The sequence below is a fragment of the Bubalus bubalis genome, chromosome 20, assembly GCF_019923935.1.
Source record: "Bubalus bubalis isolate 160015118507 breed Murrah chromosome 20, NDDB_SH_1, whole genome shotgun sequence".
Taxonomy (NCBI): Eukaryota; Metazoa; Chordata; class Mammalia; order Artiodactyla; family Bovidae; genus Bubalus; species Bubalus bubalis.
Window position 1 is genome coordinate 26152935 of NC_059176.1, and position 13600 is coordinate 26166534.

At 46.2% G+C, this 13600-nt stretch overlaps 1 protein-coding gene across 5 annotated transcripts in view; it reads right to left on the reverse strand.

The window, feature by feature from the left end:
• Positions 1 to 613: 613 nt before the first annotated feature.
• NPAS3 (neuronal PAS domain protein 3) overlaps positions 614 to 13600 on the reverse strand; it is a 964678-nt gene continuing 951691 nt past the window's right edge. For 3 of the 5 annotated variants that reach the window (XM_025271193.3, XM_044933429.2, XM_044933428.2), the window contains 3 exons: positions 10909 to 11056; positions 7249 to 7373; positions 614 to 5074 (listed from right to left, as the gene is read on the reverse strand). In XM_025271193.3, coding sequence (XP_025126978.1) covers positions 3696 to 5074; positions 7249 to 7373; positions 10909 to 11056 — 1652 coding nt within the window. In that variant the 3' untranslated portion in view covers positions 614 to 3695. The remainder of the gene's footprint in view (positions 5075 to 7248; positions 7374 to 10908; positions 11057 to 13600) is intronic. The other 2 variants (XM_025271190.3, XM_044933430.2) reach the window with 1 other exon arrangement.

Below are 13600 nucleotides of genomic sequence, written 5' to 3' on the forward strand. Positions count from 1 at the left end.
TTTCCCCTTTGTTTATTTTTTAGAGTTAGCCAGCTGACCTGCCTCAAAGTGGGACAGGCTGGGTGCTGACCTACCCAATAACACAGCACAATCATGACTTACTTGGCTTGTCTGGAGAAAGAAAATACATATTTAGTATAAAGAGAAGCTATAAGCAATGGAACAGTTGGTTATACATTACAGCTTGTAATAAATGAAAATATCGAGTGCATTTTGAATGATTAATGTATGAAAACTGTCACCACTTACTCTGCATTAATCAAGAAAAAAATGCACACTTCCCATAGTGGTTAATGTTGCAGGCCTTTTGTTCAGCTTTGATAATGTGCATAGCAATGCTCATATGACAATGAGTTTGGGTAGCTGAAAATTTAGGATGGTTGCAAGTTTGGTGTAGTATTTGGATTAGCATCTTAATCTGTGCCTTGTCAGCCTCATCGGTACACAAGCTATGCATTTCGTCCAAAACTAGCAAAAATATGGATGCTTTAAAAATTTTTTCTTTTTTTTTTTTTTAAATAAAGAATAATGACCAAGGTACCTGCTTAAACAAATACTACCAGCATTCATTAGTTAGGATGGTTACATGTAAAAGAAATGATGCCAGATAGTAACAAATCCAAGAGAAGTTTATTATGAAAATGGCACCTGCGGATGAAAAATTAAGTTACATAAAGACAACCATGTATGTGACATGTATGAGAATCTACAAAAGTATAAAAAGAACCCTGTTGTAAATGAAGTATGTACATTTCTGATTTGCAGCATTATCAATGGTCAATGAAAAAAAATGTTTCAAAATAAGCCAGGCACTCAGGAAGTTAGGTCAGGGTTAGCTTCACACAAAACAAATGTACCATAGCTGTCGCTTTGTAACGTTTTAATTTTTTTATATATATATTGTAGAGTTGGTAACACTGCTAAGATTTTTACGAACAGAATATCCCTTTCCCCATTATTCAGCTACTTGGCACCAGTCTCCTCATAAAAGTTTTCATATATTTGTACAAGAAATAGTTAAAAACACAGACACAGGCTTCACAGGTAATGAAGTTTTTTTTTTTTTTTCATTTTGTAATTTTAACACTATGGATTTAGACAGCAGCTGTGATTATCTGTTAGTTTAAATCACCAGAAATCATTCTGACACAACACAGAAACATTTATAAAAGAAAGGAAAAAAAACAATAGCTGTCTAGCTGTTCTTTGTAGCTGATAGGTGCGTTCCTTTGATTGTTCGATAGCTAGAGTAGAGCTTCCAAAATTAATCTTTAAATTTCATGATTGGCCTTCTTCACCTTCTAAAACTACTCAGATCCTTCAAGTAAGCACTCGCTATTAAAATTTGTGGCATTAAACTTCTTTTTTTTGTTACTATTCCACAGTGGTTTGGGCCCAACTCATGGAATCAGAGGGCCAGAAGGAATCCACTCAACACAGTGATATTCAAAGGACAGCCGAGTTACTCTATTAGCATTGCACACATAAACAAATATATATGACAATTCTATAGTCCATCCCCCCCCCCCCCTTTTGTTTTTAAAAAATGTTGGTTGACCTTTGAAATAATTTTCTGTCTCACTGGTAAATTGCTTTATATATTGCTCCATCAGCCAACCTGGAAAGAAACCAAAGAAAAGCACCCACTGCTTATAGGTAGAGCACAAGGGACTCTGGGAATGTTAACAACTGAGGCTATATGGCATCAATTTGTTTCATACATCTGAGCGTTATTCTTCAGTGCGTTGCGTGGCACTGCAGAAGAAAGAGTCGTACCCAGAATTCCGTTGTGGGAAAAAATGGCTCCATTAACCTTGAGCTAGTTAAGAGTCTTTTTATCTCTGAGAATGAAAAAGGTTTGGGAGAAGTTGGGGTGGTGGGGAGACGAGGCAGGAAAAGGGGAGACGAGAGAGAGGGAAAGAAAGGGGAGAGGTCAGGAGAATATACACCAGTAAAGCAACAGCAGGAATCGTAAGAAGTGAAACGGAAGAGTCACAGACAGTAGAAGCAGCGTAGGGTGACGTTACAGAGGAAGGCCACCACACAAAAATCACTAACCCCCAAGAATCACTGATTCACTAGGACTGCAGGAATGGGACTGTACCACTCCAGACTAGAGATAGAGCACAGAGAAGACAAAGGACAAAACAACTACATTAGCTTAGTATATACCGCATATAGAAACACACATTGAAACTGCAATGGACTGACGGCCAAGGACACGTACACAGCGCACACATTACAGTTCTCACATCTGTTATTAGATGCCTTAACAAACAGCTGCCAAAAATGGAGTGGAAGAAGAATTTATACTTGACAGTCATTTGGAGTGTTTGACACTACACTGATTTCTGGCAACGAAGACAAAATAGGATATTTTTTTCCTTTTTCTTTTTTTTCTTTTTTTTTTTAACTTAATGTGCAGTTTTCAGTTGCAGTTATCTGTTTGAAGCTTATTTTAACCCATTCATTAGTTTTAAAACTTATTGGTTCCAACCTAGATATAAAAGAACCAAAGGGGAAAAAAAAAATCCATCAAATCAGTCCCCCAAAATACAAATACAACCTTCCTTTTTTTTAAGCAAGAAATGAAAAAAAAAAAGTTAAATATTTTTTCCTTCTTTTACTCTGAAGTGTTATTGAAGTTGTAAAAATTAGCCTCAGTTAGACTGAGAAAAGGAAAGAAAAAAAAGCTCAACAAAAGGCAGAATGTACCTAAACTGCTCCTCAAGTCAGTTTGATTGAGTTTTCCAAAAACCCTTTTAAAAAGGGCTTTCCTGACCCATTAAATTTAATGTGAGGCTATGTTTGTTAGTTGGGAGGTAAATTTTAAGTCCTGCAGCAAACGTTAATGAGGGCTTTGTCTTAACTAACCAAGGAGACTGCAGCAATGGACTCCAGACCAGGACAGAACACACTTTTTGTTTGTTTTTTCCAAAACCCAGCCCAGGAGCTGCATTTTGTATGAAGACATTACAGATTAATAAATGATAGCACCATGGTTTTAGAAATTAAGTTAATGTTTCAGTAATTAACATTTAGTCCAACTTTTTGTTTTTAAACATTCTAGTCACAGGCCAGAAATTAAGCTTAAGAACCCAAATTATTTTTATGTGCAAGTAAGAAAATCTTAAAATCTTAACCATAAAAAGAGAATTAAATTCTGCATAAAATTCTAAAATGCTATCCCCCTATTTTCAAAGGAATCAGGAACAGAAACAAAACACCACCCCATTTCATTTGACTTAGTCAAACAGGGCACATTGTTTATGCTTGTCTCTTTCAATCTTGATCATATCAAGATCTTTACGAAGAACACCCAATGGTTGTCACTTGAGAAATCTCTTGACCACAAGACTGAGTATTCTATGGCAGAGGCATATACACATGAAAGACATCTCAATAAAGATGCAAAAGAGAGCAAAACAACCCAACACACATCTCAGAAGAAGACAAAAGGGCAGGCAACCGGTCGTCTGACCCTCTGAAGGCCCCAAAAATAAAAAATATCTTTTTACAGGAAAGAATGAGTCCAGTGAAAGAAAGAAAAGGGGGTGGAACGGGGACCGTCGTGGCGAAGAGAAGATGCTGACCTGCTCGAATTCAAAGTGCTAGAATCAAAGGTCTAAACGAAAACGCCGACGATGCCTCCGGGGGCGGGCGGAGCCCCCCGCCAGGCCGCCAGGGGGCGCCGCTCAGTCCTCCTTGCGCTCCAGAGTCTGTGCCGCGTGGATGCCGTTGCTGTAGACCGGGAAGGGCAGCGTGGAGAAGAGTCCCTCCGCCGTGGTGAACACGTTGCCGGCCGGCATCTGCGTCAGGCCGGCCGCGCTCACTGCGCCGCCGAACGGTCCCGACATGTTGAGCCGATGCACGTGGTGGTAGAGCATCTCCATGGGCGTCTTGGGGTCGAGGCCGAAGCCCGGGCTGTTAACGTCCACGAAGTTAACAGCGTGCGCGTTGGGCAGCAGGTTGCCTTGCATGGCCAGGGTCACCTCGGCGGGGGCGTAGCGGATGGTGCCCGTGGTGTAGACCCTCTGTGCGGCCGTGCTGGTGGCCGCCAGGGTCCCGGTCACCCTGTGCACCAGTGGCAGCACGACGTTGCCCGCCTGCAACCTCTGCAGAGCCTCCAGGTCCCCGGTGTACAGCAAGGAGTTGGCAGTGCCCGGACCACCCCCGCCGTTCCCGTTCCCGCTCCCGCCCCCGGGGTGCTTGTCCCGCGGGGACGCTGACAGTGGGGGCGACAGTGGGTCGGAGGCGACGGGGGCCAAGGCCGCGGGGGCCGACGTGCCGAACTGAGTCTTGCGGGCGGTGGCGGAGGAGGAGGTGCCGTCGGCGCCGGGCGGGGTGAGGACCGAGTCCGGGATGGCCACGTGCAGCCCCCCGGCGCCCGCGCCGCCGCCCGGCGGGGACGGGAAGTGCTCGGAGCTGGGGGGCTTGGTCATGCTGTAGGGCGACTCGTTCCGGGAGATCTCCCGGTTGGGCGGGTAATTCCAGATGCTGCTGTCGTTGTCAAAGTTGATGGGTTCCGAGATCTCGGTCTTGATTTTGAGCACCGAGGCACTGTTGGGGGACGACAGCAGCCGCGGGGGCTCCACCAGGCCGGCGTCCAGTCCGCCCGGGCTCGACGCGCTGGACAGGCGCCGGCGGCTGGCGCTGCCGCCCTTCTGCCGTTTCCGCCGCTTCTTGCGCTTCTGGTGCTTGCTGGAGGCCTGCGCGCCCGCCTCGCCCGCGCTGTCCGAGTCCTTGGCGCTGTCCGACGACAGCGACTCGCAGTCCTGCAGCCGCAGGTCCGACTCGCTCTCCACGTAGCCGCGCTCCACCTTGATCTGCATCCGGCCCAGCGCGCCGAAGCCGCCCCCGCCGCCGTCCTCGGCCGCCTTGGGGTTCTCAAAGTCCGAATGCTCGAAGCTGTCGTCACTGTCGCGGCTGTCCGGGTTGCTGCAGCTGTGGCCGTCGTCATTGCAGTGCATGTCGTCGTCGCACGTGTTGCCTGACTTCTTGCGGTCGGGCTCCGGGTCTTCGCTGTTCTCCGACTGGTTCCCCTTCTCGTCGGACTTGGAGTTCTCGTTGTCCTCTGTGTGGGGGGAGACACAGGAGGATGTCAGGTTAGCCGCACAACGCGCACCTCTCACCTGCGGGGGCGGGGGAGGGGAGGGCTGGGTGTCTTGTCCCATCCTGAGCTGCTGCTCTCTCCACCACTTTGGAAACTTCAAGCCTTGGCTTTCTCTCTCATGAGCACCGAGGTTATGGGGGGTGGGGGAGTGACTCCCAGAGCACGGGCCCCATCACCTGGAGGCTTGTTCCAAATGCAGAATCCTAGGCGTCCACCCAGAGCTACTGAATGGGATCCTTCATTTGAACAGGATACCCAGGTGATTCTTAGGCACCTTAACGTTTGAGAAGTTCTGCAAAAAATACTCGGGGAATCAGCGTGCATAACGTGGAATAAGGTGTCAGTGGCACAGGAAAATGATGATTTGCAAGGTGACCTCCCGAAGGGGTGTGAGTTTTCTACTGGCAAATATTTGCTCCTTATCGAAAATCATACTGTCTATTCCTAGAGTTGTTATTCTTCAGAGCACTGAATGTCATCTGATTCATTTGTGTGTTTTATTTTTATTGTCTTCCCCCCCAACTGGAATACAAACTCCACAGGGCAGGGGAATTTTTGTCTTTTTGGTTCACTGCTATATACTGTATAAATAAGGAGCAGAGATTGTCTGTTCTGGAACTCTGCCCTAGTGAAGACCCTCAAATGAATGCAGAAAACTTTCAAGAGCCTCCTCACCTCCTCCTGCCTCCCTGGGGCTGTCTGGAGTAGAGGGATATGTGTTCACAGGAGCAGGTTCCCAATGGATGGGGCTTGTGTGGGAGAGCCCTAGTCATCTGCCACATTTTAGGGAGGATAAGTTTTCTTAGTAATATAACCTCAAAACATTTAGGGATGATGCCGGTTTCATGGCTCTGCTACATGGTTTTGGATGGCAGCCTGGACTGGAACCTTGGGCATATCACGTCACTTACTCTGGCTTTCCTTTATTTAGCAGAAAAGGTTGGGTTAGAAGGAATTTTTGCAGTTGTAAATTCTCTGAGTTATGTGCTCCCTGGATCTATGTGTGCCTGTAGAAGGGAACTGGGGATTGGAGGAAAAGTAAATTTTTATGTTAACTTTTCTGTGTTCCAAAGAACTATTCAGTCTGCTTCCCAAAATAACTAGGAAAGGGAAAGCGTGGATTTATTCAGCGTAGATTCAGAAAATGACTAACAGTCCAGCACACAGAAAGAGTCAGTTACTGATGCCATTGAGTATCCCACTTTAGGGGTTCCATCCCAGCTTGGTGAGCATGTGAACATTTGGGGCTCAAATCACAGTCTGTCTTGGAGCAACAAAGATAGCCCTGCTGTCTGCTCTGGTAAAGAGGGTGGAGCTCGCTATGGGGTTAGGGCAGGGCTTCTTCCATATGGAGGGCTGACATTAAATGATGGCTAAATCAATCAGTCTCTGTATATTTGTGTATAATATAGCTATGTGTATTAATATATAGCAACATGCATATATATATATAGTTTTACATATAAGAGTTGGACATGACTGAGCGACTTCACTTTCACTTTTCACTTTCATGCATTGGAGAAGGAAATGGCAACCCACTCCAGTGTTCTTGCCTGGAGAATCCCAGGGACAGGGGAGCCTGGTGGGCTGCCGTCTATGGGGTCGCACGGAGTCGGACACGACTGAAGCGACTTCGCAGCAGCAGCAGCATGTGTGTGTTAGTCACTCATTCCTGTCCGACTCTTGGGAATCCAGTGGACTGTAGCCCACCAGCCTGCTTTGTCTAGGAATTCTCCAGGCCAGAATACTAGGTTGGGTTGCCATTCCCTTCTCCTGGGGATCTTCCCAACCCAGGGATCAAACCGAGGTCTCTCACATTGCAGGCAGATTCTTTACCATCTGAGGCACCAGGGAAGCCCATATACATGAATATATTTATATAATACCACATACATAAGTGTGTGTGTTTTATACATGTGCACACACATATATAATGTGTACATATGTATGTAGTGGTATATAAGTATATATACATATGTGTGTTGAGAAAGGCTCAGTAATACCTTGACATGACTGACTTCTGTATATAAAATTTGACCAGTTGTTTCATTCAGATGATGGCCCTCTGGCCGTTGCCCACCCCTCATGTTTGGAAAGGCAAGCCTTAACCGCAGAACATGGAGAAGTTGTAATACCTGTAATACCTGAGGTGTCTTTAGAGTCTGACTCAGAGTCGGAGGTCTCCGAGGACTCCGAAGTTTTCTCCGGCAGGTGGGGGAGCTGTGCGATGTCCATTGGGGTGTCCTTGTACTCGGGGTTGCTGTGGGGGAGGGAGGCGTTCATCAGGAGTGCACACACCCATTCGGGATGGCTTGCTTTTGACCATCCTTTTTCCACTTCCGTGCCGCAAACTTTGGGGACCTCAGAGAGTTTGGAAGACTAACCATGAAATAATTTCTCAGCTCATCACAGGACTTTTATAGAAGCTTGGATTGCATGGCTGGGGTACAGGTGCACCTTGCTACAATGATTGAATACCCAAATGCCACATGAAAGCCACTGAAAAGCTTTTAAATAATCAGATACCACTGGGGGCCAGGGAACTGCTGCTTAACATTCCACCCCGTCTCACACCTGGGGGAACGGAGGATGCGCGGAGTACCCTCACCAGTTCGTCCCCCTGCCTACTGGGCTCCTAACGAGGCCATTGTTTCAGTACCCTTGTGTTGGCTCCTTGATGGAGCTCCTCAGCTGTTCAGATGGCTCTGAGGCTGTGTGTGTGTGGGGAGGGGGACAGGGGTAGTGGGGGCAGAGCCGCCAGCGCCTAACGATCCGACAGATGCACAGGTGCACTTTGGGCTGCGTGGATTATGGCTACTGAACTGTCAACACACCCATTACAATCACAGTTTCATCTGCTCATGTGGTGTACACCTGTGGCTTGTTAGCTGGAATCTGATTGCAGTGGGGAGAGTCCCAGTGTGAGAGAGGCCCTAACAGAATAGATCTAACCCCATCTGCACAAAAGTGCTTAATTTTTGCTCCATTTTTAATTCAGAAGAATGCCTCTCCTGGAAAAGGGAGTATGTTCGGTCAGTCTGAGCTAGCGATCTTCATGAAATGCCACTCCAAGGCCAGCCCAGCACCCAAGCAGGATAGGCTACCGTAATCTGAAGGTACAAGGAAAGCCTCTTTCCTCCACATGGAGAATGCCCTCTTCTGTCCTCCTGTTGATATCATGGCCAGTCAGCCAGACACCTACCATTGATGATTACTGGCTCCCTAGCTCATTTCTAGTGAAATTCCTGTATCAAAGAGGCACTGTTTCAGTAACTGCTCTACAGTCGCCAATATCCCCAGGGTGGGGGGTGGGGAGGGTGGCATTAATTCTCTAAGATAAATGATCGGGCATTTAGCATTTACTCCTTAGTGTGAATTAGCATCAGCAGCAGAGCCTTCTCTAGCTGAGCTGAAGGTGGGAAGGTGGTCTTAACCCTTACGCAGTCTTCTACCATGTGTTGTAAGGGCGTAGGAAGAAGACTGGAGGAGATGACTGAAGTAATTTCAGAACAGGGAACTGCAAGCCTAGAGGGGGCCCAGAAGTGAGGGACTCTGGCTAGGAGAGGGAGCAGGAAAATACTGCTCAGGGAGGAGCAAAGGATAAGAAGATGGGAGGGAAAAGCCAACTTCAGTAGTTGCTGTCTGGCCAAGGCCAAGGCCTGTCTTTGTAGACCTCCAGGCGAGGAAGTGATCCTGGTGGGTGTCTGACTTGGGGGTCCTCCCTCTCGCTGGAGCTCATCTTTTTCAGCCTCCTGTGGTCCAGCTGCCCTGACGGACAATCTTCTAGTAGTGAACCCACGGGGAGTCTTCAGGTCTGCAGAAACAGGTCTGGCTGGCCTGAGGCTGAGGCTTTTTGAGCCAGGAGGCTGGTCTTTGATACCCAAATTGCTTCCTTCCTCTCCAGATGGAACTGGGTGGAACAGGAGCAACCAATGCTCATGAGCCTGTTCCGTATAATCCTCATCTGGACCGAGAGTGTTGCTCCAGAGGAGCACAGACTGACCTCTTCCTAACCCTCCCTGTTCCTCTGTTTGGGGGCAGAGTAGGAAGTCATGAGGCTGATGAGGCCGTAAGATCCACATGGGAAGAAATCTCCCTGAATCAGGTGAACAACCATGGGATGAGTTTAGCTCCCGAGGTTCCAGCCGCAGGGGGACAGCCATCTTTCAGACTTCTGTGTCCCTCTTACTAATGTCTAGTGTTTTTAATATTTATTTTTATTTATTTGTTTGGCTGTACTGGTTCTTCGTTGCGGCACCCAGGATCTTTAGTTGCAGCATGGACCAGGGAAGTCCCACTAACATCTAAGTTTTAAGAATAATGGATCTCCCTGGCACAACACCATTTTTGCCTAGCCAATGAACATCAATGCCACAATACCTTATTCTGTTTTTTCTTTGGCATGTGAGTTTTTATAACCTTCTGCATTGCCTAGAGTGACTATTCCATAAACCTCTAAGTAAAAGAATTCCCTGAAAGCAGAACCCACCTTGGGTGTATTACAGAGCATAGTTTGCATGAAAAGCAGGCTTTGGAGAAAGCCCCATTAAATACTCATACTTTTACCTTTAGAGAGACTTAATGTAGAGTAGAAGAGGTCAAAAAAAGGAAAAAGAAAGTAGATGAATGAAGACTCTTCTAAGTGGTACACATTAAAGCCAGAGCAATAATCATTAGTGTCTGATTGATATGCTATTGGGAGCAAGCACATTCATGCCTTCAAGTCACCAGTGGAGGCGAACACACTGAAGGGTCAGCATGCTGATGGGCCACGGCTGTCAGCTTCTCAGTCTCAAAGCAAAACGGGATTCGGGTACTCCCTGTTGAGATTATCAGCCAGAGGGCAACAACTTCCATTCAGAAAACCTACTGGCAGTTCACCTCCTAAGGCCATGTGTGGGCCCTGCTTGGTGGCTTTAGGCCAAGAGAAACCAAAGACTGGAATGACGGTGGTGGGAGGGAGCCAGGCTGGGCAGTTGGAGAATTTCCTAGCAGGATTGGTGGAGAAGATCTTAGACAGCTTGTGCCCAGATGCAGACCACCCAGGCTGTTCGTCTTGGTTACCGTGGTGCTTGTCTGAATGCATAGGCAGCAAGCATTTGAGGAAGGGGAGAGGAATGGTGTTGCACACTGGAATTCAGGAAGCTGTTGAGCTTGGCTGCATTAATGGATATAAATTTGAGGATGCATTCAAGTAGCGGTCACTCTTGCCTGAGATCACAGAGCAGGCAAAAGAAGACTCCTTCATCTGTATACTGAAACTGTCTCGATTCTTGTGAAGTGATTCCCTTGACTTACCTAAACGAGTGCTTGAGGAATCTAACCCTATGTAATATGCTCAGGGCTTCAAAGGGATGGGATACAGGAGGAATATAGTGCACTCTGCCACTTCTTCCCCATCCCCTTTCACACCATTTTTGCAGGGGTTGGAGTGCATGAGTATGAGAGTGTGTCGGGGAGAAGGAGATGCTTTTTGAATGTTTCCACTGGAGGCAAACATCTGTGTTCTTTATCTGGCCCGAATGATTGTGGGGAAACCAAAGAAACTTCTGCAAAGCCGCCCAAATGTGGGCTGACCAAGAACTGTTGAACAGTTCACAGGTCTGCCCTGGAAGTCCCTACTGACATAACTTTGATCCTTTCCCATTTCTTTGACTCTTGTGGAAAGAAAAGCAGAATTTCCAAATAATTCCACACCAGATACTGTCAAAAGATAATACAACATGTCAGCTATTAACCATCGGGCTTTATGTTTTATAACTGAGACAGGAATGAGAAAGAATTTGGAAATATACCTCAGAAGATAGTTCACCCAGATGATATTCTTCTCATTTGCGTTCTTGGCGTTAATCGCTATGGTGGCGCTAGACTGGATCCAGATGTAGCCTCCGTTCTTCTGCATCCAGCGGTAGTACTTGGTCACACACTGGCCCTTATTCAGCACTAGTGGAAAAAACAAAGCAGAAGGCATCGCATGTTAAGACTGGGGTGAAATGATCATCATCTCTGCAAAATCTGAAGCTTAGAAAGAGGAGTTCCCGCACCGAGTCAGGGGTGCCCCTCTGTATGCTTAATGTAGAATGCCATTAGTAGGACAAATAAAATCACCAATTCAGTGGAGCGGCAGCTCTGGAGCTAGGGTTACTATGCTTGTAGCAGGACTTGATTCCATTTGGGGCAGTCATGGTGTGAAAGGAAGGATAACAGGACTGAAGATCTTGCTGGCTCACAGAACGCTTAATGCGGCATGGATGTTGTCAAGGGAGGGTTTGACGTCAGATGGGACCACAGGCAAATCTGGATGTGATTTATTCATGGCTTCGAGGTAGCCCCCTCTGCGATTCTGGATATCTGAATGGTTCCGAAGATGCTTTCCCCCTCTGTCTGATCATTTCACCTCAGCGCAAGCCATCTCAACCTGTGTCCTTACACATCGGTGCCTTTTGATCCTGTTGAACAGAATTTATAGCATGAACTAAATCTACATGGGTCAGTTGGGAGATTCTGGGGAGAATTTGCTGAACGTTCAGCAAATACAAAATACATTCCCTTGCCAAGTCAGAGAGAAAGGCTGGCCTAAGGGAGGCACAGGATTGACTTGGCTAGAGCTAAACAGAGTGACAGCTCCGCACAGACTCTGAAATATGGCCCCAAATGAAGAACAAGTAAAAACAATCAGTAATGTGAAACGGTGCCATTAAATACCCACGGAAAGAGAGCTTTAAAATGCAGATGTTAAAAGTGATACTTTAACCAAAATCTTGCCAGGTTGAAATGGATTTGATTTGTATCTGGGTACTCCTGAGCTAGTAAAAGGGGGGAAAGTGCAGTAAATCAGCCCCTGGAATAAAGTGCTATAGATGGGAAGGGTTTAAAAGGATGCCGGAAACGTGCACAACCTGCTGTTATCGCTTGGATAGGAATCTCAGTGACTGCACTCCCCCCAGCAGCGCGCCAGCTGGCTGGCCACTAGAGGGCAGTGTGCACTCGTCCACGCTGCCCACTTTTGGCATGTCCTTGTCTCCGTCTGCTAAAATGAAAAACCTCTAACTGCTGTAATAAATTTGGCTAAATTAGCTGCTAAATGGTTATCTCAAGTAATATGTATTTGCATTAATCATCTTGCTCTAAACCAGAACAAGCCAGAGTCCTAAAGACGTAGTAAATTCATATTGTCCATTTAATTATGGCTAATAAGTGCTTCATATACAATAGTTTCGTGAAGTACATTTTGATTTTTTTTGGGAGGGGGTGTGGATGGGTAAAGGGAAGTCACTTTGGAAAAGAGCTGTGTTTAAGGCTGTGGAAGCTCTTCCCGTTGTGTCTGAGCCACTCTTCTTGGCTCTGAAAGTGATCAAACATCAAACCTCCACATATTTTATCCATAAACACATAAACTTCAATGCTTTCCTCCCATTCTCCTTTTTTTTTGGTCGCAAAATATACCAAATGGCTGACTATAAAATTTAATACTTCTGTTTCAACAGTTGCTTGAAAATGGCTTGCTTTGATGAGTGCTTCAAAGAGTGATGAGTTCTTTTCTGAAACTATTCTACAGTTTAGGGTATTTTTAAAACCCGGAACTGTCACCTTCTCTTGGTGGTGAGGCTCCACAGGTAGGATTGTACTCTGCTTTTGTAGGCAATTGTAAGTTCTGCCATTCTGCATGCATGGCTTCCCCGACTACAAAACTGCGTAGTGAAGCTGAAAGCAGTAAAATACTGACTCTGCCATACAGCTCTTCTGTCAAACCATTGTTGCATGCAACAAGATGTGCTTTTATTCAGATCCTCTCAGCCTGGTTAACTATTAATAGAGGAACGGTGGCTTATGAAATTCTGCCCACTGTTTTCACAGAGAAAACTTAGAGTACCCCAATCAGTGGTTGGTGTATAATTCTTCCTGCTGTGTATCTGGAATAAGGGCTTATTTCAAATGGTCCTACACTTTTCAATAAAGGCAAAGAGCCTAAGAAGTCCCTTTTTTAGAGTCACATGAAGACAACACTGAGATGCTAGGCCAGCCCAGCTCAGCCTGGCTGGGGATTTTGGACTAGAATTTGACCCAAAGCATGCAAAAATTAAAAAAAAAAACAAAAACACTATTCCACAATGCAGTGCTTTGTTGTTGTTTAGTGGCTTCAGTCATATCTGACTCTTTGCAACCTTCTGTCCATGGGATTCTCCAGGCCCTCCTCCAGGGGATCTTCCCGGCCTAGGAATTGAATCCATGTCTCTTATGTCTCCTGCATGGGCAGGCAGGTTCTTTACCACTAGCGCCACCTGGGAAACCCCATGCAGTGCATAGCAAAGTGAGACAAAAATTATAAAGCCAAGTAAGAATTTGCAGAATCAACATAAAGATCATCACTCCCTTTCTAATAATACTTTCTTATAAACAAAGAAGCAAAATCTCCTTTCTGGAATGCATGACCAGTGAATCATCAGCCTTGGGAGTGGGCCCCATGCGTGTGTTGTGAAGGGACAG